The sequence below is a fragment of the Nipponia nippon genome, unplaced genomic scaffold (assembly GCF_047370975.1).
Source record: "Nipponia nippon isolate SJK-2023a ecotype South Korea unplaced genomic scaffold, ASM4737097v1 scaffold_2, whole genome shotgun sequence".
Classification (NCBI taxonomy): Eukaryota; Metazoa; Chordata; class Aves; order Pelecaniformes; family Threskiornithidae; genus Nipponia; species Nipponia nippon.
In genome coordinates, this window is record NW_028262336.1 from 68,360,659 (window position 1) to 68,388,040 (window position 27,382).

Genomic DNA, 27,382 nt, shown 5'->3' on the forward strand with positions numbered 1-27,382 from the left:
ATAACAGACAACTCACTGCATGCTAATAATTGTTTTATCTACATGCAGCTTCACACAATCTTTGGCTAAACTGAGGGTTCCTGTAGAGAATTTAAAATGCCTTTTTTGGCACACTCAGCACATCAAAGTTTAATAATAATAATAATAAGCAGCAGCAGCAGCAGCAGCAGCACTGGCAGCTTCAGCTCCAGGACGCATAAATAAATACATTTGTATAAGGAGGACTTCTAGACATTTTGAAACTGTAGTTAAGCCTCATAAAAATCCCAGTGTGGTAATCCAATACACATACACTTATGGCTGAAATGCCTTCTTGAAGCCCAGAGAAGCTGAATTAATTGTTTCATTAGTTTACCATAGTCAGTAATTCCTAGCTTCAAATCTCTTGTATTTATTGCCTATCACCATGACAACACAATCAAATCAGCAAGTTTTATAAAAACAAACGAGGAGACTGCAATACACAAAGCTTCTTTTCTTTACTAAATGAGCTTGTATGACACAATTCTCAACCCCTAAAAATATTTTCAAATGAAGTACAGTTCATTACTGCGGGTTTTACTATTTTATCTATTCCAGTCGCACTTCAATATTTCTTTCAAGGTCAGTGGAATAAGTATTCAATGTTTGTATTACAATAGCTCCTAGAAGTCTAGACCACATTATTACCACACTATTACCTTGACCACGCAATACACATGGATTCTTGGGGTAAAAAGACATAAATCTTATCTACTGAACAAAGCAGACAGACAAAAGAAAAGAAAAAAAGACATCTGTTCAGTCTTTCTATAGGTCTGATTTTTTTTTTTTATAAAACAGAGTTGAGCAATATATTCAAAAATGCAGAAAAAGCCTATAGTTAACCTATGGATTGAGCCCAGATTTCTGGGATATAAATGTATTTTCTTAGTTCTATGGCTGGTTCCAGGTTTATTTTTCTTTTTACGATATTGCATAGAATGGATCATAGCAAAAAGCAAGAGAAATAAAAAAATATGTATGCAGTAATATTTCCATTAGATAAACTATTCAGAAGATAAAATTCTATGACCAAATGTCAAAGGCTTATAAATGTGTGTGTACATACTTTCATATATATACATATACATACTGTATATATATACACATCATCTATATATGACTGCAGAAATTATGAAGCCAGAAATCCAATTCCAACTACTGTATTGTGTCTAATCGCACCGTGTTTCTTTCTGTCCCTGCCTTGCTTACATAGAAGTATGCACATCTTCCTTGATGGGTAGCAGTGCTTTGAAGATGAGTTGTTGAAGCATCTTACATGTCCTTTTTCCAGTAAAATTAATTCTAATTAGTCAATACTAATACATTTTAGTAATTTATACACTTTTTGTTCACAGGGAAGAAGCAAGCCAGTGGCTACTATTCTATATATTTCTGAGGAGTTTGTTTTCATTATCCGATACATTTAGACTTTTCATTATCCCATACATTTAGACTTTTTCCTTGCTCAAAATCTCGGTGTCAAAGAAAAAACAAAAAAAAACCCAAAACCCACCTGACACCTCCATTTTGTGGTGAGGAATCTACTGTTTGATGTTTCTTCCTCATACTTTATACTTGAAATATTTTATTGATGAAATAAAGCAAAACTAAGATGTACTTGTGTTTTAGTTTTCCTTTTTGATTATGGATAATAATTTGATAGTCAATGGTCCTGTTTATGCTATACTTTATGGTCAACTCCTTCTTTGATTTGCCTTATGGATAAGAAATTGTTTCAAAGCCAAAAAACCATTGCTTTACAGTTGTTATTTAGAGTCTCCCATTGTCTAAAGTAAATTGGTTTTCTGGCAATCACATGCATTTCCTGTTTTGGGTTCGCTTATTAAACCGAAGAAAAGTTCTCAGAAGCTGGTGGTGGATGGGGAGAGACTGAATTGGCAGCTTTATTACAATTCAATATTTTTTCTGACAAAGGCATCGGAAAAGAAGAAAACTGCATTAAGCATGATAATAGAAATGAAGGGCTTCAGAGGAGTCTAACTGCACCGAAAAAAGTACCATCTCCATCCAAGGATATTTTGGCCCTTCTCCGTGGTATTGTAAGTTGAAGTTCATCCCCTTCTTCTAATTTTGCAATGCCTGGCAAAAAATTTGGAATATTTTTAAGTTAATATTTCAAATACATTATTTTCATAAATGGTATTCAAAAAGTCATTACACATCATCTTACAAATATAAGCATGGCTTGTTACTGTGACAAGTGTTTTTTTATCTTTAGGCACAATCTTACAAATTGCAGCCTGCCCAAAGCTGACACTTAACATCCTCTGTGGAGCTGGACCTACTTTCCACTCTGTACTCAGCATATCACAGTTCACTTAAGCAAACGCTGCAAAAAATTCATAACAGTGGTGTACCCAGGTTCCTCATGTTATGGTGATGTGACAGTCAAGGTCAGCATTGGGTATTTCTGGTCCTAGACCACTCCGTTCCCACACTTCTGGGGAGGTCTCATGAGCTTTACCAACCAAATGAAGTTACCAGACATCAGCTGATCCACTGCAACTGCAGAGCACAAAAGTCTGCTTCCTGCCAGTCGTACATCAGCTGACATGATAACCAAAAGCACCTCGCCTTCAAGTTGTAGTTACTGAGCTGAGAGCACATCTAACATCTGCTGTGACACAGGCTCAACAGCATAGGATATTACAGTGAGATTTGGTTCCCAGGTGAAAGCAGAAGGGTGGGAATTTGGGAAGCAGGACCCGTGAAGTGGCAGGATGGAGTAGAGATCCTAGTTAAGAAAGAGGAGGTGTAATACAAGGGTGAAATAAGAGAACAGATGAAATTGAAGGTGGTTATGATGCCAGAATGTGGGGGTGAAGGGGCAGAAATTTGAAGAAAATGTTTGGACAGCTTCAATTGCCACAAGGAATTAGCTAATTTATTTTTATCTGGAAAAAAAAAAGCTTCCTTCCCCCATCCCATTTTTTTAATGCCATTACTTGCCAACAGTCGACTCCATCACTCAGTGTTACCCACTTTTATATAAGGCATTGAAAAGAAAGAGTTTTTATTCACACAGATCTTGCTGGAAAGTAACAGAAGAGAAAAACCCTCAAATCCACCATTAAGGGGGACAGACAGACAGATAAGAGCTGCCAAATGAGGTTTAATACACCTTGACAATAATTCCTGATATGCTACTGCAGGAGTATACATATATATTGAGCATTGAGCCTGCTGGACTTGCATTAAATATTTTAATTGGTATTTCTTGTGCTGTTTCTAATAGGAATTATTTTTCATCTAACCAAATAGTAAAACTGCAGTAGCCGTTATAAGGAGTGGACAATTAAGCTGATAAGAAATATCTTTGGAAATGCCACAGTAAGGTATGCAAAAATTGGGTGGCTAAAATTCATATATGATGTTTTAAAGCAGAACATAGGTCCTAAATATTTTATTGGGATAACTAAATGAGGAATTCAACCCCTAAGTTAAACTGAGTTCTTCAATAAGGTCAGTATGTGCACCTTTTGTCTGCTTTAGGCTTCTAACTGAAAGCACCCAAGTATCTAACCACTTTATACGGTCAATGGAGAGAGGGGAATTATTCAGATCAACTAAGTTGGATGCATACCCTCCAATTGCTGATACTTAATATAAAACCATATTTTTTGAAAGTATTCTGTAATTTTGCAATTAACCAGACCCATGAATGCAGTCCATTTTCTTTTGAACTGCCACAATACTTAATCACCCAACACTACAGGTTCTATTTGATACAGTTTATTTGCAAACAAAGAAAAGGAGAACTTAGATGTTTACCAGCAGTATAGCAAGAATTATTCGGATAAGACTGTGGCATATTTTGGATGCAACGAAACAATGTCACCAAGCTGAGATCATCACCAAACACATGGGCCTTCTTCCTCTGTATTAAGTGTCCCATAGCAAATGTTGTATCCGTATATAAAACCTACAAAATGAAGAGGTGCAGACTTAATACATATTGTATGGAGACATTAAAAATACTTAAAGAAGTCAGATGCTGACGAAAATTGAGCTTTCTCACCTGGCCATATATGAAAAAATATCCTGTTTCTTTGATCACTATTTTATTTCCTTGTTCTTCCAGAGCAGTTCCACGTTTAAAGCTTAGAAGCCAAGGGACAATGCTTGAATCATCTAAAAGAAACAATAATTTTTGGGTAATCAGAAAGAAAAGTTACTTTCTTCATTTTCATCTGCCAAAAATTAACAAAGCTGACTTCTAGTCAAGACTTCCAGTCTCACTAGCTGGATTTCCCCACTGAAAAGAGGATACTTGCAAGAGTTGTCCAGATGCAGGGACCTCTTTTTTTTTTTTTCTTTTTTTTTTTTTTTTTTATTCAGCGACATAACTGAGTTACTGCTTTGAAGTTAGATAAAATTGGATGGAAGAGTTAAGACATGGAATAGTTAGCTATAAATCATGGAACATATTCTTACCTTTCTGTTGGATATCACTTTTGCTGTCAGCGATCAGTTGCAAGCAGGCCTGCAGCACTGCAAAGTGAAAGCATTTTGAAATCAAAGAAAGATAAATCAGTAATAGAACAGAGCAAGCTTTTAAAACAATTTTAAAAAAGAAAGAAAGAAGAACATGAAAAAAAATCTTTCGGTCTCACCATTTATTTGAAAACATAATCTATTGATTCTAACGCAGATTGTACTCAAACATGCCAAAACAAAAATCATACCACAACACACACTAGATAACTTTCAGAGATCATGCAGCTAAGCAGGAGGCCTCAGACAGTAGCACGAGTAATACTTGCTTGTTTTAATCTCTGGTCCTAATATAATTGAAAAATATAACAGTAAGCCAAATGAGCTAGGAATCATCAGATCGATTAGCTTCGTTAATTTTCTAAGCAAAAGCTCAAAAAAAAACCCCAACCCTATCAACTATTACAGATATCAGATTTTCTAATGATGTTTACTATATTATTTAAAGAAATTAGTTTATAGTCATTGTTGCTGTAAAATATTAGTCATATATACTGGTTACATGGTACTTTCAAAATAAATTCACAAAATCCATATATATGTACTTTCAATATGTTTTCAGATATCCACACTCAATCAACCTATACTGAGACTAAGAGGGAAGATACAGAGATGAATGTTAGCAAGTTAATCCACACATAGCAAATAGCTTAGTATCTGTCAAAACTGATGTGTTACTCAAAACTGTAGAGACTGGTGACACTAATGAGAAACTAGGAGTTTGATCAGAGAAAAATATTGCAGTATGTTAAAATACAGGCTCGCAAGTGAAACAAAGATCTTTTAAAAAAATTGCTAAGCATAAACGTCAGGGAACATGATAAAAGAAGAAAAGGATAGTTGCATTTGCTTGGAGCAGATTTTAATGAAAGCATCTGGTTCTAATATTACCTTGAAGGTCAGAAAACAGAATAGTAGTATTTACTGCACTTGATAGAAACCAAATGAATTTAGTAAGAGTCAAGAGAAGAAAATTCTGCTGTGGATTGCTGAATCTCCATTTTTGTTTACCTCTTTTCAGGTAAGAAGGCTGTGGGTCAGATTTGGCCACTCTTGCTATAATGGGCAGCGTCCCACTCCATGGGATCCTGTTTCTACATCTGCCAGTGGTACCCACATGTGCAACCAAGTGCCCAGCAGCACAAACCTCTCGCTGCACAGCAGGATTTGAGAGGATTTGAATAGAAAGCAGCCCCTCTCTGTATCTAAGTCTTCCTTCCAAGGAAATTGCCTGAAAATACCAGAAGAGGGCTGGGTGCTCACCAGTACTCAGCATTGCCAGCTGGCAGCAGTCAAAGATTCAAGCGCATGTCTGGGAACACACCAATGTCACAATGATCACACAACCTGTAAGCCCTACTTATGTTAACGGGAATGCTATCCTGCAAGCTCTTGTCTCCTACACTGAAATGTGTCCTTGAATCCTATCAATACTCATCAATAATGTGCCAAAATCTATAGATTTTCAAACAAAGAATTTAAAGGCATCTGAATTCCCTGCTTTGTGATAAGGAATAGAAAAACCAAGCCAACACAAAATTGAAAAAGGTGTTATACTTCAGTCATTTTTCTATCACAATAACAAGCAACAGAATTTTCTGAAAAATAAGCTTCCAAATAAAATCAAAATGTGATTTTCTGGAGTTGTGCAACAGAGCACATCAGGCAATGTATTTCACAAGGTATTCATTCACTGTCCTTTGGAGCAAAGTGCCTTCCTAGTGAATGGAATTTACGAGTTCCCTAGTATTTCAGTAAGCTGAATCAAAATTTTAATTCCTGCTTTTAAAAGAACTCACTAGTGTGGCCACTGGATTTTCCACTAACCAAAGAAGAGAGGATTTGTTATGATTCACACTAACAAGCTGCTATCCAGCTGGGTACCACCTAGTAGTGTCCACAAGCAGTGAAAGTTATGGCTGCTTTGGCAATTCTTGTTAAACCTGCTCTGCAAACTTGTTTGATTGACATTCTTGAAACTATCCTGATTCACAGTTTGCAAGTCTGGATTTATGTTTCAGTTGTTTGCATCATTGGAATGCTAGTCATCATTGCTGAGAACTGCTACACAGTAATTAAAATTAGCAAGTTCAGTACAGTCTGAGATCTTTTCCATCTTTTTAAACCACATACCAACTCTCCTTTATTCTACAGATATCAAATCTACATATATTCTCTAAAAAAAATCCCACTGTCTCTCTTTTTAGTGTGTGCAGATAGAAATAAGGCTCCACAGAATATAGTAAGCTTGCTTTTCATGGAGAAATATGGATACAGCAGTGTCATTCACAAGAATAAAGAGAACAGAAACTACCACAGTGGCCATTTTACCTAAAGCCACAAAGGACAAATAATATCTAAAAAAGTGTTTGAGGGATTGAACAACAATATGCTTCAAAAAAATGTTCAGAAGACAAGACTGACACATAACTATTTCCAGTATATACAAGCACTTCACTTTGACCTCAGTGGAACTACATACATGCTTAAAATTAAGTAATTCATTGAAACAAATTCAGCGTAAACAATACTATTATTAAGGAGAAGATATGGATATAGAGAGTATATTTTCTAGGTAAATTAATAGGGATTTTCAGTAAAACGTTAAGATTGTCAGGAAATGTTAGTCCTGTTCCAAGAAGTACCCAAATCTTACCTGAAGTACAATATCAAGAATATATCCATTACTAAATAGGGGTTGAATAGTTACTATCAGTACTGAGCAGAATAAATCAAAAGCTCTACCTGAATGCCCTTCAGCCCAGTGTAAATCAAACCTGAGCATCAGGTTTGTAGTCTAAAATATTTTTGAATAATTAATAATGCAAGCACAATATAGGATTTGTAAAATACATCTTAAAAATGTGTAAAAATATCTAAACTGAGTGTCACCATGAGGTCTAGCTGTATAAAACAGAATGTATCTAGAACAACAAAGTGTGCCCCATCCTCTTGTGACTTCAGATAATAGCTTTGCTTTGACGAACTTTTTTTTTTTCTGATTTTAACCACTCTGCAGGGTGTGGGTGGGGAGGAGAACATTTCAGAATCTCTCTTCTTCCATGAACAGAGCAGCCAGTTCTGAAGAAATTAGTGATTCCAGATGCCTTTATAAACCAAAGCCAGCACATGAAGGGATGTGTTCTCCACTGGTTGAGCAATGTAACCACAATTTAAAAAAAATAAAAGTTAGCTTTTGCAGCAGGATAGGAATGCAGGCTTCTGCTTATCTGCATGATTGAAGACCTGATATTGGCAAAATCAAATTTGCCCTCCCATGCAAGTTTTTGTACTATTTAACTTGCATAATCATTTTAATATTTTGCAATCTAACTTCATAATACATCTAAACAAAATTTCAAGTTTGTTATCTGTGAACTCATGCATAGATTTTTAAGTTTTGGTATCTGAGGCCTGAGATATCTCAACTTTTGCTGAAATCAAAACAAGCAAAAAACTTGAACTTTAAAAAACAGACCTGCTTGTTTAGGTTCCTTCTTTGGTCTAGATCTGTTCCCAGTAGACTTCCTGAAAAGTACTTAAACACTAGATAATTCAGTTTATAAATTATATGCATGTTCTTGAAAAATTTGCAGTGCTTCTTCCTTTAACTTCTTCATTTCTCATCACAAGAGATCTTCTTTTACTTTTTGCTTGTGCATTTTTATAGACTGGTTAATTTGGTGCTTTTTAATTAAGAAGTGTTTATATGGCATTAATCATGGATTAAATCAGTCCCTGCATTAAAAGGGCTTGGTCATAGTTACAGATATAGGTAGCATTATTTTGACCTTAACATAATCACCAGTAATGTGTTACAATCAGAATAACAAGGAAATAATTTACTAAGAATTAAGAATACTTTATATAGACTTCTATTATACAAGATAAAGTAGAACATTATTTTTAAAAATTAGAGCCTATTTTGTGTAGTTTTGATTGCACGGTGTTCTGTGTAATACACAACACTGATTCATTCATTCATTAAGTGGAATTCTTCATGTAAAATTGCAAGCATTGTATCAAGTAATTTTCTATCCTTTTGCATAGAAGGGCCTACTTCCTTTTGAGTTAGCCTGTTGTCAGCAGAAACAAAAAAGAACAACATATCTTTCCAAGAAGTAGGCCCTTTTTTTTTTTATTAAGAGAAGTCTTATATTTCCCCTCTTCAAATAATAAAATAAGAAGTATTTTGAATATTTGCTGAGGGAATTTTACATTTGGCATTTGTTTAGACTAGTAACAAAAGGTTAGGTTTCTTGATTCAAAGATCGCTAAAGTCAAGTTCCACTTGTAAAAGTTCTTGCTATCCCTCTGTCACAGAGATCTAAACAACATACAGAGTCAAAACACTTCTAACCAACAAATGTACCAGTTTGCCAGTAAGGTAATTATACCAAGAACAATGGCAAAATTCTCACAACTCGTACGCCATGCTTGCATGGCAATAGTTATTTCCCGTGGACACAATGGATATTGGGTTAGAACCTGGGAACCGCTAGTAAAAAAAAAAAAATTGCCAAGTCACACGCGAGGTTAGCCTGTTTCACTGCTTTGTGGAATTACTTAGAATTTCTCCTCAGTTCCTTCCATACACTCAATCAGACTGGTTGAGATGGATAACCTCAATACACCAAAGTAAATATAGTCCATGGTCGCTCCAATCTGATCACAGCAGAACGTTGCCTGAATCTGAAACATGCAGAAGGCCTGATGCTCACCTCCCTAGTTGGCCACGGGAATCAGAATCCCACAATAATGATCAGAACAAGGCACAGAGAGATAGTGTAAATGAAACTTGACATTCGTACATTGGACTGGCTTAGGTAATGGAACTTATATCTTGTTCCTGGACTCAAGCGCACATACATCTTAGAGAGAAACATGCAGGCAAGGCAATCAATAATTGTGACCAGGGTATAAAATTCAGGAGAGGTTTTTGTTGTGTAGCAATTTTCCTCTACAGGCAAAATTTGTAAAAAGAAAGACAAATAAGAAAAATTATATCTGTTCTTATGTGTCCTGATATGACATTTGCCAGAAATAGTTAGATGATCTGTCTGCCTGCATATTAATAATATGTACCTTTCAAAATCACCAGTTAACTCCTACTCATTGTATCAAGAACTCTGGTTCTGACTGCTAACTGTACAGCTGTATTTGGAATTGATGCTTGAAACCCATCTCTCCAACCTGCTTGAGCTGGAAATTTTCTCAAGACACAAAATGTACATACAACTACTGATGACTAATAGTTTTATGCATTAATATAGACAAATGTACACCCCATAAAAATATGAAAAAACAACATTGTGTTAGATCCATTTTCTTTCAATTGTCATTTAAATTAAAACTCATGGCTACTTTTATGCACACAACATCAAGCAAATAGAAAAAAAAAATACGGAAATTCCATATGTTCAAGAAAGGCTGTGCTGGGCCTAAAAAGAATCATGGGGCATCCATTTCTGGAAATTAGTAATTAAAACTTAAAAAGAAAACAGAATCGAACTACAACTTTATTTATAAACAAAATAATGGTTCTATATTTTACTTCTGCTCTCTGATGAGAAGCAATTGTATGTCAGTGACATTTTCAAGTATTCACTTTCTAAGGAATTGTGAAATTGTTAAAGTGAAATTATGGGTCAACAATTAATTATGAGACCAGACTCTACTTTGAGACCTTGTTGAAGCAAACAGAAATAGGACAAGAACACGTCACGTCACTCAATACCCTAATTTATCTGCCATCATACCAGAATGAGTGCAGTGCATCTGCAGGACGATTTGGAGGCTGCTGGGATTCTGGTACCCACAAATGGATGCGAGAATATCAAAATGCAGGGCTAGTAATTGTGTGTACATGACCAAGTAACAGACAGGATTCAGCACCATGAACAACACCATGTTCTCTTATTTCACTCACTCTGCTAAAACAAAATTTGACATTGACTAGTAGGCTCATGGTCATCAGTGAAGTTTGATCTGAGAAAATGTAACATCTTTTTGAGCTCTGACAGGTTTAATTTATTGTAAGTAGAGGCAGCAGAAAGGTAACCCTGTCTAACAGATGACCTATTATATAAGTGCAAAATTTGTAATTTAGTTTTTTTCTTTTTTATATACAAAAACCATAATGGTTGTGTTAGAAAACATTTTTGTAGTAGGTCAACCTAAGTAGCTTTTCCCTTTTAAATGAATGTTCATATTCTGTGCTTTCAGTTATCCATCCTAAACAATTTTAAAGCCAGTTGTATCTTAAAAAAAAAAAAAAAAAAAAAAAAAGCTTACAGAAATAAGTAGCTTCATTAGAATTTTATGTGAAGAAAGATAAATAGGTATAATCAGAGGTGGCTCCCTGATGAGGAGAACCTTACATCTGCCAGAAGCACAGCTGAGGAGCCCAAAACTCTCCTCTCCCCAGCACACCCTCAAATAGCAATAAGAATAAAGATGAAAGCTACTGTTAAGGGAACTGAATAACTTGCAGAGTACTGATGCTATAACATTCATTTAAGAAAAGACATGCCTCCTTATTTTTGAAGATAGTTGTGTTTTAGGTATAAAAGATCACTAGTTTTTATTTGGGAGATGGTAGGGTGAGGAGAGCAGGGAAGCTCTGTGACTCCCGTGATAGGAAACAGGCTACAAGCAATAAAATTTAAGCAATCTTGTCCTCAGTCCTGTTTGCGAAATCACTCTTAGCCAAGACCCTGAACCAAATGAAGTAGAATAAATCCCATTTAAACCTATGGATTTTGGGTGATGTCCTAAATGAATATTCTCTTTTGAGAGACTTGAAGGTAGATAGAGTGATTATACTCTAGAACTTACATTTCATTTAGCTTGCTGAAGCTTAAGTAAAATACATTTCACATTAATTAGTCAATCAAAAGCACATTTTAAACGAAGTCTGATTTAGTCTTTACCTACAAATTACTCCATTTTAACTTCACCTATTAATAATTTAAAATATCAGCTTTCATCAGTTAAAACAGTCTAAAAGTATCCATAAGAGGATTGAACTGGTTTAGTAATCAGGAACATTTTTAGTTACTTGGTGTAATAAGAGTATGTATATAAATTGTTATAATAAAATTCTGTATTTCATCCTATCAAGCATCATTGTGTTTGGAAAGAGAAAAAGAAAAAAATGCAGGCATTTCATCCCCAAAAGAAACAAATATATCTCATCAATGTTGCAACATTATAATACACATCAGATGTCTTTTATGGAGCACAGTCTTTGGTGGTGTTCTCTGTAGCACCTTTTGGAAAGGCCATGATAAAAAATCTTACTGGATAGGCATGCCTTTATTAATTTTGCTAATTATATTAATGGATTGGCTTAATGCAGAAATGATGTTAAACTTATGAATTCCTTGTGGTCTGCCTCTTTTGACAGGTACAAGCCAGCCTTTCTCTTTGAAAGCTCCTACTTCCCTAAAGTTAAGGAACTCTCTTTTTACTTCTCTCTTTTAGGATAAGCATGTTTTCCCAGAAAAATGACTTGGCATTTTTAATAATAGCTTTCCCTCCCTAATATTAATCAGAGAGAAACAAGTTAGGAATTACCCTGAACTGAGAATGATGGATTTAGAATTGAGCAATTTACCATCTGAAGAATTTAAAGTTGCCTTATTCAACTCTACCGCATCATCGAGAAATACCTCCGTTACAAGAAGCAGATATGGGATCTAACGTTCAAAGTTCAAGCTGCAGATAGCATGAATATCTGGTACCTTAAACAGTATGGTAACCTTTTAGAGAGTATACCTACAGTTAACACCATTCATTCAGCAATAATTGTAAAAACCTTAACGGGCTCTGGGAGCGTGGATTGGCTGACAGGACAAGATATGAGTTGAGCACTGCTGCTTCTCTCAAGACAGCATCTAACTGTGGCATCCCAACCCATTCCACCAGGTGCTATTTACCTGTGTCTTCTGTGTGGACAACAGATCTTGTCCCCCTGTTTCTGCTTCTGTTCCAGATTTCCTTTTGGAAGCTTTCAGCTGGGCCAAGACCGGGAAGCCTGTTCTCCTAACGGGGAGAAGCGACAGTCAGTGAAAGCAGCCTCACATTTGCTCATCCCTTGCAAACCAAAAACCACCCTTCCAGCTTACCTGCCTGGCACCAGCTGCAGACACCTGCATGAAGGAAGAAACAGGGGTACCCGCTTTATTTTCATCAGGGGACACCTCCGCAAGGTCTAGCGGAGACCTTGCCTGGACCCTGTAGATCAACTCACTGCGCAGAGCTTCTAGTTCTGTTTTCAGGGTGATAACATGGTAAAGAGACACTGCTGCAAGACAAGAGGACAGGAGCATTGCAAGCCACAGGAATGTGACAGAAAAAAGTCCCGTGGTGCCTGAAGCAGCACCAGGGGGGGCAGAGGGAGAGGAGGCGGTATCCTTCTGTTGGATGACGTGCACACAGTCCACGGATTTCATCGCTGCTCTTTCCTCACTAAAGCCAGAGGGAGAGTTCAGCTGTCCCCTTCCGAAGTGCAATCCATGTTGCCAGTTGCTCTCTGAAACTAAGGGCATCCAGAATAAGTGAACAAAACGCCCAGATCATTTCCTGTCATATGAAGCCGTTGATAGAATCATTAAACTTAATGTACTGAGTGAACGTCTAAGATTCGGTCTCCGTTTAGTTTTCTTCTTTCTGTGCCGCATTTTGGAAATGAATACTTTCTCATGAGCTGCTTGCTCAATCTACCTTCCTCCTTTCACTTTCAACTATTTATTTATGTGGCAGCTTGCTAGTACCATTTCTTATTATCTTTCAATTTAGGCACAGCCAGTACCACTTGTAATTTAGAGCCTTATCTAGAAGTGCAGAAACAATGTAAAGTTTCCTGGCAGCATATCATCCAGTGCTACTTCAAAGACATACGCATATGACAATGTGTGTGCCTCTGTGTGTGTGTAGGTATATAGATGTACTGTGTATTTACATTATATCATATATATTTTTATATATATATTCATATCTAAAGTGCCTATATGCCTACAGAGCGGACAATCTATTCAAACAAAAATTTTTGTAGTTTCCTAAACACTATAGTGAAAAATATTCCCAGGTACGAGTAACAAATTACTGGTTTCTCAACTGTATGAAGCTGCAGATTCTGCAGTTCAGTTCATCATACTAACTTAAAAAGGGATGACTTTTTATTAAACTTATCTAATAAATACAGTTTCTCTACAGAATTCAAGGACCTGGATTAGTGCAAAAGGGGACACAGAGAAGTGGGGAGAGGAAACTTGGGGCAGGATGGCAACTAGAAGGTGTGAAAACTAGAGGATGGGAAAGAATAAGAGCAGGGAAGATAAGAACAGGGAGCGGGGAAGGGCAGAGGGGTATAGAAGGAAAATAACATTTAGAGAATTTAGAAAAAATCCAAACTTTAAACATGAATACTTAAGTTTTTCAGATGAATGCTGAGTGTCTGGCTTAAGTTCATCATTTTAAGATTTTACTAGTCCTCTCATCTTAAAACCCTGCATTAGGAATTCCTTTCTTCTCTGCAGCAGCAAGGCTACCTAAATATCCCAAACATGTTCACATGCTTTTTGTATTTTCTTCTCACACACAATTAAAGTTTTACTCCTTTGCTAAGAGTTTCAGTGGTCTGGGACAGAAAAAAAAAGACCAAAAAGCATCACAATTAGGGCTAAAATCAACAGGTCAATGCCCCACTAGAATAATTTTTTTTTTTTAGCAAGTGAACTTTATCTTTGAAATTGCACTTTATCTTTGAATTTGCACAGGTCTGGCTGAATACTGTGTAATGAATTCTGATGGCAACACTTGTCAGAATAGTTCAGATCAAGTTGATTCTATTGGGAAGGAGAAAGAAGGAGCAACAACAGAGTAACAGCTTCTGTAGCCTCTCCCACTTCTATTTCTTAAGACTATGAGAAATTGAGGGTTATTATAAGCTTTATCATCTTCCGTTGTGATGCAAGGCACTCTTTTCCTTTCTTTGCCACCTCTAGCAACCACCCGATATCCTGCACAGACAAGTCATTCTTCTCCTAAATGCAGAGGAAAAAAAAATATACCACATATCTTAACATGCCCCTAGAAGGCATGTACATACTGTGAGAAGTGATACAGAAATCAGTGCAGGGTGGAATAAGAGCAGAAACCCATACTGTTTCTGTACCTATTTTCAAGGCTAAGTTAAGGTGTAAATGGGGCTGCATTTTGAAGGAACTTTAATATTATCTAAGATAAGTTTTTTGGAACAGAATAAGCAATTACTAGAACTAAACAGACATGCCTTGAAGTATCACTAGACATCAGAACATTACAAGCCTAGTACTGACTGTGTTCCAAGAATAAAATAACATGACAGTTGGAAAATAAGTGCTATTTAAGAAAATGAAACAAAGTGAGAGAATGAAAGTGATAACTAGCTATCCAGGAATACTGAGAAACAATTCGCCAGTGAGGTCTCTACGGTCATTAACACATAAGAAAATAACAGACAGGTATATAATTAGCATCACTCTAGTCGCTTCTAAAGAAAATAGGCTGTTCCCAGCCTCCACACCTTCTTTAAATGGGGTCATTATTCGGGCTGACAAAATAATTGTGGTGGCACAGAGGACTTCTGTAAGACATCTGGCTTTGTCTTGCTTGTCATTCTGATAAATCAGAATTTCAAAGGGGAGATGAGGAAAATCAGAACACCCCCACACAGCAAATTGTTAAATTCAACAGATATTTCTAGTTGAGTATCAAAGGGATCACTCTGTTTGCAACCTTCTGTTGTTCTATAGCTTCATAACCAGTTAAGTGATTTGAAAGAAAATATAATTTTAGACAACTTTTGTGATGACAAAGACATAGTGGAGCAATAAATAATTACAGTGAGAGTTCAATCATGAAAAACAATATGAATTGCCTAGAAATACACTCAGTTGAACAACTTCCATTTTAACACAATCAAACGAAACTTCAGTAAATTGCAGACTACTAATTGCATTAAAGTAAAAACTCAGAAAAATGGCTTAAAAAAGCCAACCAACCAACCAAAAAATCCCATGCTAGTTGCAGAGCCTAGACTGTGGAGTTGGTGCCTCAATGCTTGCCACTATGTCTTGTCATAACATTTTGTCCTTATGATTCTTCTTGTTGGCAGAGCTGCAAAGTAGTCCTTCACCTGCTTAAAGCAAAGTCAATAAGATTAACACATGTGCAGTTTCTTCTGCATTTTAAACTAAGGTATGGCTAAAGAGGACTAAGGAATGCTCAGATTAGCCTTCCATTAGCAGACATGGGATGGTGTTGACTGCATCTGAGCATGAGCTCTCAGTGGAACGTTCTTATTGAAACTGAAGTGTAATATTTGGATATATATGCTGGAGCAAAATGTTAAGCAAAAATAAGAGGTAGCAGTAATCATGCTTTTATATCAACAAAACTGCATGTAGTTATAGCTGCCAAAACCGAACAGAGAAAAGGGTTCAGAACAAAAATCCAGAATGAATATAAGACGCCTAAAGAACTCATGACGGAAAGGGTTTGTGGTTAGCAGCCTGCTTCTACTGGCCAGCTTCCCTGAAAACCCTTTTGCAAAAGTTTGCACCATATTAACTGTTTTTGGCTCAAGATGCACACGCTATGCTACACATGCATGCAGTGAAACCTCATGGCAACAAGTCACCGCCTCAAGCCCAGTTCAAAACAGCAGTTTCCAAACTATTTCTGGAGAAGAAAATGCCACTGCATTAAACTGCAGAAATGTAGTCCTGGCCAACTAACTCTGGAAGCAAATAGGAATAAACCCTTATAATAAAGTTATTGTGAAAATATGGTCCTATTTCACATGCACAGTACAGTTGATCCATGCACACACGGTGAATCTCCAACCACTTAGTGCCTCCTTAACCCAAAGAATGAGCTATGTTGAACACTCAGGTTGACTGACGAAGGGGCCTCTTTAATTTAGCCAAGGAAAACTATTAAGAAATGTCTTGGCTAGTCTAAGAATTTTACTTAACCAAGTCGTTTACTTCTGGGAAAAAGAGCAAACTTTTAGGTAAAACTCAAAAAGAAGAAAAAAACCCATTACCACTGAAGACTCTTAATGGTGAGAATGTTTCACTAGAGGAAAGGGTGGATTCTTGAACAAAATCAAGGCTGGCTAAACCTTCCAAGATGTTACAGCAGAAACAAACCCTGTTATTTTTGCAAGCAATTAATTTTTTTCATTTCTGTTATGCAGAGTATCAGATTAAATGATCAAGATGGGCCCTGCTAACCTGCAAATTTATAAAACATCATCACTACATCTGTGGGGAGCCAAGGCAGAGATAGTAAGCTATCACACAAGAAATTTGTGGTTGAACCAGAAACTGAACTCTTGATTTCCTGAAAACCAGTACTGTAACCACAAAAGTGTCTTCTTTGAGGGGGAGGAAAATCCCATAATGAAGTTTAACGTACAAAAGAGAAGCAGATGATTCGAATATGAAGACTTGGATAAAAACCCAATTTACTGAAGAAATGTAAAAGTTTACTTAAAAACAAGTGTTCTGTTTTTAAAAGGGAGGTTGTGCAGATGCTGGAACCCAGAGATCCAGGCAAATGTCGATGGCCATACTAAAACTACGCCTCCAGTGGCAAAAGTCCAACTTCACATACTCTGAAGTAGCCACAAAATGGAACTGGTCCCTACAGTTATTACAAAAAGAAAGAGGCCATGATAGCTTGCCTTACTACACAAGACAGAGCAGAACAGATAGAGGAGCAAAGAATAAGCAAAGGTTCATTTCAAACACATTTAATTTCAAGTCCCTTCTGAAGATGGACAAAATGGATGGACTATTTTGGAGGAGATCAGAATAAATCCTGTATGACAGTTTTCTGCTATTACAGATATCTGTATTAAGAGGATGCACAGATAGCCCTCTGAAACAGTACACATTCCCTTCAAGGACACTGAATTAGTTCTTTCAGTCATTAGTTCTTTCAGCCATTAACTGCAATTTACACAGTAGCAAAATCAGGTAAGTTCCTGTCTCACAAATGGATCAAAAAATCACTCTATTTGTGGATACTGTGCTTCTGTGGCTGTGTATCTTACATCCTATTATCTTAAATTTTAGGAAGCAGTTTAATACCTAAAGGATGTGCTATACAAACAGTTAAAGCCTTATTTGATACATTGCCTTGTTAAAAGGCAAAAAAAATTCCTACGAGATTTTTCTGTAGAAAAAAGGTATTCTTTTCTCTTTGCCTCCTAATTTCAAAATTGCCTAGGATAACACAAGTGCCTCTGCACATTTTAGATATGCCATGCTTGATTTATTCCTTGGCTAAGACTTTATTTCTCTAGACATCTAGACAATTTGGGTGCAAATCTGGCATGCATACTACACAAAGTAAACATACAGCTGACTAGCAGCCATCACTACTTTTTACATGGTTATTACAGTGCTTTCAAAGAGAATAGGAAATGGCACAGGAAGGAAAAACAATTATTATAGGTGTCTCTCAAAGTATGCAGCAGAACCAACAAGAAATATAAAATAATTTTTAAAATATATAAAATATAAAAATAAAACACAAGATTTATATACTACAGCAGCTTAATGCCAGCCTCCTCCCCTTCCCCCCCACCCCCATGATGTTATAGCAATTCCTTCTTACTGCACAGGGAAAAAGGACCTCTGTCATACAGCTGTAGCTCACTTCTCTTATAGTCTCACTGGCTTGGCTATCCAGCAACACGGAGAATTGCATTTCTCCACCTCTTCGATACTATGCAACTTAACAGATTTTGCACAGATGGGATAAAAATGCATTTGTATGGTAGCAAAATAAACAAGCAGCCATGGCCTTTCATGTGGGAGTGGCCACTCTTCTGCTGCTACAGTCTATGGACCTTTAATAGAGGGCACAGGACAGGAATCCAAGTATTTTCAAATCATAGCATTATTTCTTCACATCTGTATCTAATTGCTACACTGTCGCTGAGTCCTCAAGGACAGAAAGGGAAGGGTTCTCTGCCTGACCTTTCCCTTTGAATTTTTGTAAATAATTAGCCCACACCAGACGTAAGCATAACGCAAAACAGCTGTAGAACTTCCTTTCTTTCTGTCTTCAAGCAGCAAAATCTGTTCCTTAGTTGCTTGTCAAAACTATCGGCAACATCTCTCCGAACTTGGCATGTGAATACACATTTTATGTCAGCAACCTTGCAGTTTTGCATTATTCAGCTCATTGCTTGAGATTATTAAAGATGTGTCTCCAATTATTATGAGTGAAACCATGTTCTGTAATACATTGAAACCAGGTCTGCTCTTAAGCTGTATTGCCTTTCAGAGAAAGAAAAATTGCTGTTTTTCAAGCCATAGGAAAGTTATTCTGTCCCTACGCAAGCTGAAGCATAACAAATTAATCACATTAAGGTTTTCAAAACATTTCCAGAAAATATTCAGTATATCTTCCTTATCTACTTACAGAGAGAGAACTCTGTAAAAGTTTACAAAAAGATTTAAAGCTCAGGCATGTTCAATATCTTTGGAGCAAATAATTTTTGTTTAGCCAATGGTTCAGTATTTTCTCAAAACCTTACCTACCTATACTTGATCTTTTTAACAGACAGCAAGTCCCCTGCCTTTGGTTTAGGTTTCATTTCTAGAGAGACCAGAGATGCAAAGAGTAAGGAACACCCTCCCATTGAGTCATGAGGTTCAGAGTAGACCCCTTTGCTTTCTAAACTCCTGAGGAAGCTTAGGTGGAGCTCGGTCCAATCTTAGTCTCAGACTTGGTCAATGGTGTATGTCTAATGGAAGAAATACAAAGAGATTCACAGAGAGACCAGAGATGCAAAGAGTAAGGAAGACCCTCACATCAAGTCACAAGGTTCAGAAAGGACTTCCTTGCTTTCTAAACTCCTGATGGAGCTTAGGTGCTGCTTGGTCCAGTCTTAGTCTCAGACTTGGTCAATGGTTTATGTCTAAGGGATTATACATGCAAAGTTCATATAATGTTTCATTAGCATCACTTCAGCATGCAAAGTTACCAAGACAAAATCAAAGTTCCCATACTACCAGGTTATGCACGGTATCAGTCGCTTACCAAAGTAAAAGGTCTCTCTGCCTCAAGGAGCAACCTTGAGAGGTGTCCCAGCTCAAGGGGAGATCACCACCATGCAGCCACGCTGCCTAGCAGGGAGAGCTCAAAGGCAGCTCACTTAGGCTGTCATATTTATAGAATAAAGTGGTTGGCTGGTAGTCAAACCATATGCCATAGAAAAGGTATGCAGGAGGCTCCTTGTGCCCACAACTTTCTTTGTTCCTTGATAAATGAATCTTGGAAAAGCCACCCGCTATTCATGTGTTAATCGCATGATTGGTGTTCCAAGCTCATATGCATTGATGCTCACTGTGTCTCTCTGCTCCTTTGTGGGTTGTCAGAGAACAGATTGAAACTGGAGGAGTTCACGGCCCGGCTACGGCTCAGGCCTTTGCCTCTTCCGGAACCTGCACCAAACCACTGCCAGTCTGGTCAAGGGGTTGAGCGCATCCGCCACACTCCACCCTGTGACTACAGTCAATCCATTTTATCGACTCATAGAGTGGTAATACGGTTACCTCTATGTTATAAATATGTGGCATGTTGTCAATCAGTGGTAAGAGTCTAATTATCCCATTTAAAGTGTTCTAATTAATGTTAATTATATACCATGTTATATATGGAGTCAGTTGATGGTATACATTTTACATGCTGGATTGATGTAATTTGTTTCATTTTTTGCCAAACTCTGATATACAGAATGATTATAAGCCATAAACACAATAAGGTCATATTCAACAAAACTACAACTGGATGTAGCATCAATTCAAAATTCCAGTTGCTGTTGGGGACCATCCAAAAAGTTTCCCACCAGTGATGTTTTCCATCTCTCTTCACTCTTCCCTGGACTTGGTGTATCTCCTCTGCATCATGATGGACAGTAATTAGGGGTTTTTGGCCGTTGTTCTGAATTCGTTTTAGCAATTGTTTCAGGTCATCATGTTGCAACAGTTTTCTCACCAATGTGAGATTCATTCCAATAGGGGTAGGCAATAAATCTTGACACGATATATAGTTAGATTGTAGCAATTGGTGCATTGTGACAAGAGCTGAATAGTTAAAGTCACATGTTATGATTTTGGTAAAGTTACAAATACAGATATTTGAGTGATTGTATATATCTACAGTGGTATTGTCTATAAATATAGAATCACAACGGGTTCTCATACAAACACATCCATTTCCAACGTATACAAGTACAATTTCAGGGATTTCATCAGGATGTACTTCAAAATGACAAACATTTTGTTCAGTGTCAAGACAAATGTCTTGGGCCTTAATGGTATTACTTTCCACAAATAAATTGCTGTTGTTCCCATACAACACATGCATCAACATCAATAGTTTGCCATTTGTTCCCATTTTGTTGGGCCCATCCTCTGTGTTCTAACGGACAGAGGACAGTTCCATTGTGAGTTAATCCCAGTGATTGGGTACATAGTGTATACTGAAGCATTGCGTGTTGTTAGAATAAAAGCTGTGCTTTACTATTGGTAGGACCATAAGTAAAATTGACTAGACACCACCAGGATTGGAATTCCCGTTCAAATTGAGTTGCATTATCCCAAATTACCCCTGGAATTTCAGTGGGCAAGGTGCCCTCATTGCCTTCTTTTATAATTGCTGTTACAGTAGATTGCACCCACAACTGAGAAACATGTATGATGCAGAATGTACCGTAGTTACCATATGGATTAGCATAAATGAAGGAAGTGAGAGTCTCCAGCCCATGCATCAGGCTTGTTGGCATATAAGCCAAATTTGGTCCAATGATTGCTCCTGCGAGAATGATAAGCAATCCTCCGATGGTTAACCCGATCTCCAGGGGAGGTGTGTTGGTATCATTCCCGGTATCGTTCCTGGATAGGGAAAACAATACAAGTCTCAGCAGGGCTTTTCCGGACGGGTTACCCCTTAGTGGCTCAACTTGTTTAACTGCTCAAACTAATGACAAGAGTCCCTTTTCCCACTCGGAATATCTCTGTTCTGTCTCTTTAAATGCAGTCAAGCTAAACATCAAAGGTCTTTTTTGCCCACTGGGCCCAGTCTGGAATAGATTGCAATAAGTACCGTGTTCTGCAAAACCCCGTTCTGCTATAATAGGGTCGTGGGGGTGTACTGGCCCCAGTGACTGATGTGTCTTTAATTTCTGTATTAGAGTTTTGACGGCCTCTTCATGTTCTGGGTTCCATTCTCACAGTTTTCCCTTTCATAAAAGTGAGTACAGTGGGCGAGCAATGATAGGAAATCCAGGTACGTTTTCTCCAGTACTCTAAGTACCCATAAGTCGTAATTCTTTCCTAGATTGAAGCATCTGCAATTGTTCTCTTTTACTTAGGGTGTCTGGTGGGATTGCTGCACTACATGCAATCCACCAAGTACCTAAAGATTTTGTTTCTCTATTCGGTCCCCGACATTTTTCGGGTGGGCTTTCAACTTCTGCTTTATGCAGTGTTTGCCATGCTGCTGCTGCCGCTTCCCCCACCTTTTCAGGGGAGGTCCCTCCAATTAGGATATCATCTATATTTTGGTACAGTTTCACATCTTAGGGGAATGAGACTGTTTGCAAGAGTTCAGCAGGTGCAGCATGAGCAATCATGGGTGAATGTTTATATCCCTGTGAGAGTCTGTTAAAGGTGTATTGTATGCCTTGCCAGGTAAAAGCAAATTTCTCTTTATCCTCCTTCTGCAAGGAGACCATAAAGACCGTATCTTTGACATCTAGCACTGCCATCCATGGATGTATGGCTGCTTATAGTGTGGCTGTTAAAGTTGCAATATTAGGCACTGCAGCCATTAGGGGAGCTGCATTGGTGTTTAGGCGTCGATAATCAATTGTCAGACTCCATCTCCCATCTAGCTTTCGGATTGGCCAGACTGGTGAATTGTACGGGGAGTGGGTTCTGGAAATAATGTGCTGTTTTTCCAAGTCTGCTATTACCTCAGAAATTCCGTTTCATGCCGCAGCAGAAATGGGGTATTGTGGTACATTAATAATCTTTGAATCAGGCAGTGCAGGGGCTGCATGGAATACACGCACTGTAGCATCCTAGTTTCTACTGGAGTTCGGGTCAGTACTTGTACCAAAGAACCACATGCTGCCATCTGGCAAGCGCCAGTTTTGTCCGGTCAAAACATCAAAACCCAAAATATTTCCATTGTGCTTTCTAACTGCAAAGCAAGTAGATGACATGCGCTTCTTGCCAGGGAGCCATAAATTAACTTTCATGGTTTGGCAAATAGCACTTGCTCCGTTCACTCTGGTAATTTTAACTCTTTGCCATCTAGGTCATGCACCCAGCATCTTGGCATCCTGTTGTGTTAATACTGAAATTCGTGCTCCCATATCTATTAGAAATTTCAACAGTCTGGAATCAGAATGCATTCTGCTTTAATGATGGGTCTAGCCTCATATTCAGAGGAATCTGAGGCGAACAAGGGGTTGTCATTTCCCTCATCATAGTCATCAGGATCACCCCAAATATCACCATCCCAGTCCTCTAGGGACACTATTAATTTCCTAATTTGCATAGGGTTAGGGGATGCAAGGCCTGCACGACCATCATCTCAATCTTTTCTTCCAACTGTTGTGTTTTCTCCTTTTCTTCCTGTAATTGTTTCTGCAGTTGCTCAGTTTCCAAAACCAGTATTAATTCAGCTACCTTTCTGCCTTCCATTTCTTTTTTTTGGGTCCTACTCCCTTTTATTATTATTCTTCCTATATTGATGAGCAGCTTCTAAACAAATACCTAGCATTTTGCAAATAATTCCTTTCGCTTTTCCATCTTCTATGTGCCCTCTGGCTACATTTAGCTGTTCTTCCATAGCTTCCCAATCCAATTATCACGAGCCCATTATTCTGAGAATTTGGTACTCAGACGTATTCCATGCTTTCGTAAGTAATCAGTGATACTAATTGCCATCCTGCCAACTATACCAATTTGTCACAAATGGGTGACTTAGAACACGTAAGGAATCACTGACAAAGGTATTAGCAAAAGTGGTTTTAATATGATGCTGTAAAAGCGCGACTTCACAAAGTTCGATGGCAAGGTTCACTCTATTAATTACTGCATGGAAGAATCATACAAAGGAAAACTGAGTTACACTCAAGTTGGAATGATTCACAGAGAGACCAGAGATGCAAAGAGTAAAGAAGACCCTCACATCAAGTCACAAGGTTCAGAAAGGACTTCCTTGCTTTCTAAACTCCTGATGGAGCTTAGGTGCTGCTTGGTCCAGTCTTAGTCTCAGACTTGGTCAATGGTTTATGTCTAAGGGATTATACATGCAAAGTTCATATAATGTTTCATTAGCATCACTTCAGCATGCAAAGTTACCAAGACAAAATCAAAGTTCCCATACTACCAGGTTATGCACGGTATCAGTCGCTTACCAAAGATCTGTCGTTGGTAAAAGGTCTCTCTGCCTCAAGGAACAACCTTGAGAGGTGTCCCAGCTCAAGGGGAGATCACCACCATGCAGCCACGCTGCCTAGCAGGGAGAGCTCAAAGGCAGCTCACTTAGGCTGTCATATTTATAGAATAAAGTGGTTGGCTGGTAGTCAAACCATATGCCATAGAAAAGGTATGCAGGAGGCTCCTTGTGCCCACAACTTTCTTTGTTCCTTGATAAATGAATCTTGGAAAAGCCACCCGCTATTCATGTGTTAATCGCATGATTGGTGTTCCAAGCTCATATGCATTGATGCTCACTGTGTCTCTCTGCTCCTTTGTGGGTTGTCAGAGAACAGATTGAAACTGGAGGAGTTCACGGCCCGGCTACGGCTCAGGCCTTTGCCTCTTCCGGAACCTGCACCAAACCACTGCCAGTCTGGTCAAGGGGTTGGGCGCATCCGCCACAGCAATATAAGCTTAGTTATGTGTTTCTCTGTAAGAAAGTAGAAATTGCTTCAGCCCGAGCATCCCACTGCAGCTACACGAACTAACTGTAAACCTGTTAGAGTGGCATTATAGTATTTAAAACTGACATTTAAAGTATTACCAGCAACAGGTGGTAAAACCAGTCAGAAATATTTGAAAGTATTTCCTAAGTGACATAATATTTAGACCATTTCTCAGTCCCCCAGATAACAGAGAATTTTTGAAATGCAGGACGTGTTATAAAGTGATGGAGAGCTACTGCCTATCAGTTTTACTTACTAACACTTCCTGAAAGTGAGGAGATGTGACAAAGCTTAGAAACAGGTATTTGTAATACAGTTTTTCCCTGCTGTAATAGCTTTCCAGAAATGCTGCATCTAACAACACGGATGTCTATTCCATGTGCTCTGGTTTTAGTAAGTTACTGAAAATTATTATCTTGAGGTTGATCAGTTACCATGCATACAAAAATACCCCTGTACACATACTGAAGACAGGCCACAAACTAGAACAAGACATTAACAGCACTTTTAATGTATCAATTTATTGCATATGTCAGTACATAAAAATAGAAAAGTGTTTTTTGTAAAATTAATTTAATTGTAAAAACCAGACTAGAATGAGAATGGAAAACTTTGCCACAATTAGCACATATACAGTAACATTTACGCTTTGTCTACAAAACGTATGAATACTTTATAAGACATTTTTACTTTAACTATATATTAAAGAAAAAACAAATAAAAAGCTTGCATCATATATTCAATGACTGTTTCTGAATTCAAAACACAAGTGTTATTTAGAACTTCAATACGCTATCTCTATTTACACTTCTGCAGGGTTCTACTCTAAATTATACAAGCAGGATGGCATTGTAAATTATTCTTAATGGGATACATCAGGCTGATCCCACTACATGCAAGAGGCACTGATTTTATATTTGGCAGAGGTGCCCCTAGCAAAATCACCTGTCATTAACAAAAATAAAAATGTACTTCTCAAGAATTGAATTATGAAATACAAATGGAGGTATGTCTGCATCTTTTTGCTAATAGAAGAGACCATACCTTGGACTCTCAATTCAGTCTTGCATTCTTCACTGTGAACATCCAACGTGATGCAAATGATTAGCTTAGAGATGCCGATGTGCATATTTTGTATAAATAGTTAATCCATCTGCCCTTCAACTGAGAGATTGTCCGTAGCCTACCAAATGTATTTGTGCTCTATTTCTAATTTTACCTGAGAAATGGACATGAGGGCAGCTACACCAGTTAACATTTCTTCAGATGAAAGCATAGCTTATCTCTCTGCATTTCACAGTTCAGAAACAAATACTGGGAATGTAAACTTGGGTTAGCAGGAAGCCTCAAGTATTTCCACTAATTAAAATCACACACACATGTGCACACGAGGTCTTATACTGGATGCTTCCTTACAAGGACTCTACTGCTACAGCTGTTCCAGTTCAACTCCTGACCCCCTATTCTTTTTTTTTTTTTTTTAAAAAACTTGAAGTTCCTCTTAGAAAAGAGACAATTCCTTTAATGAGCATATTTAAACCAAGAGGCTTTCTTACAAACCTGTGAAAATAACTCCATTTCCTCTTCCGAAACTGGAAATTTATACATACAGGACAAATTACTTGGGAACCATCTATACACAAATGGAGAACGGTTAAGGGTAAATATATAATGGCATCAAGTGGAATAAATGCAACAGTATCATAATACGCCTTTTGGCAATTTAAAGTTATTACTACTATGTTGCTTGCAGTTCACTTAGAAGCAAGTAACTGTGGGTTTCCATCACACAGACCATGAAATAAAAACAAGTCTTGACTTGTCAGAACAAGTTTCTTCCCCCTTCTCCCTCCCTTAAGAGATCGTATGTACAACAGTGGGATATTTGCATAAAGAAACCATTTACTTCCTATTTTCTTTCAGTGGATTTCATAGTCAATGCAGTGAAAAATAGCATAGTAACAGACATTCATTCACAAGCGTATGCGTTCAACCCATTAAGGGAGAAGTAAAAACGTGCATACGTGGAAGAAACCACATTAAGTGTAAAAGATGCATACATGACAATTGTGTCTTCTCATACCCAATATCTGCAAAATCAGACAAAGTTTCATCTTTATGTCCTGCAGACAATATAGTGGAAAAGATATGGCTTGATAATCAAAAGTAATGTTTAGATACAGTCCACTTTGAACAGCTCCAGCTTGCCATGAACTAGCGCCACACCTTTGACTTTGACTTAGCAACTGTGTGCCGAAATAAGAAAACTTCATTTGTATGTAAGTGCCACATAATACTGGGGGTATTGTGGGTTGAGGTTTTTGTTTGTCTTTGATTGGCAGGAAGTGGGGTAAAGTCACATTACTTTAGAAACAGACATTTTATGAAAAAAATAATAGTATTTAATGGCAAGTTATGACAACTTCTGAAACAATTATTTACTTTCTCTTCATTCTGTCTCTAACAAGTAATCTATTCTTTTGGCTTTATCAGCTTATTTTTAGAAAAGCAGTATTTGCCCACTTATTTTCCTTCTCTCCCTCCACCTTAATTCTAAAGCAACGTGAAGTAGCTGAAACAATCTATGCAAGCAGCTCACATTGTCATTTTAGAATACATCAGGGAAAGGGAATGCTATGTCTGTTAACTCCCTTCTACTATCTAACGCACACCCCCTCAGCAAACTTCACCAATATACCTTCCCCACCTACCTCCCCCCAGAAAAACACCACCACTGGAAGGCTGAGGAGATAGTTTTGGTTTCACTCAGATTTAAAACTATGCTCTGTCTATAATGATTTTAGGTCTACAGATCTAAAAAGGTCTATAGCT

At 37.6% G+C, this 27,382-nt stretch overlaps 1 protein-coding gene across 2 annotated transcripts; it reads right to left on the reverse strand.

Annotated features, from left to right (window-relative positions):
• Positions 1-529: 529 nt before the first annotated feature.
• TNFSF13B (TNF superfamily member 13b) lies at positions 530-18,362 on the reverse strand. 2 transcript variants are annotated; one of them, XM_087757642.1, is made up of 7 exons: positions 18,232-18,362; positions 12,669-13,081; positions 12,480-12,585; positions 4,480-4,536; positions 4,064-4,176; positions 3,817-3,967; positions 530-2,124 (listed from the first exon to the last, which is right to left on the reverse strand). In XM_087757642.1, the coding sequence occupies exons 2-7, from the start codon at positions 12,993-12,995 to the stop codon at positions 2,012-2,014; spliced, it is 867 nt and encodes a 288-aa protein (XP_087613768.1). In that variant the 5' UTR covers positions 12,996-13,081; positions 18,232-18,362; the 3' UTR covers positions 530-2,011. The 2 variants fall into 2 exon arrangements, with proteins under 2 accessions (XP_087613768.1, XP_009468663.1); XM_009470388.2 differs by having other exon boundaries at positions 18,214-18,333.
• Between the last annotated feature and the right edge of the window lie 9,020 nt (positions 18,363-27,382).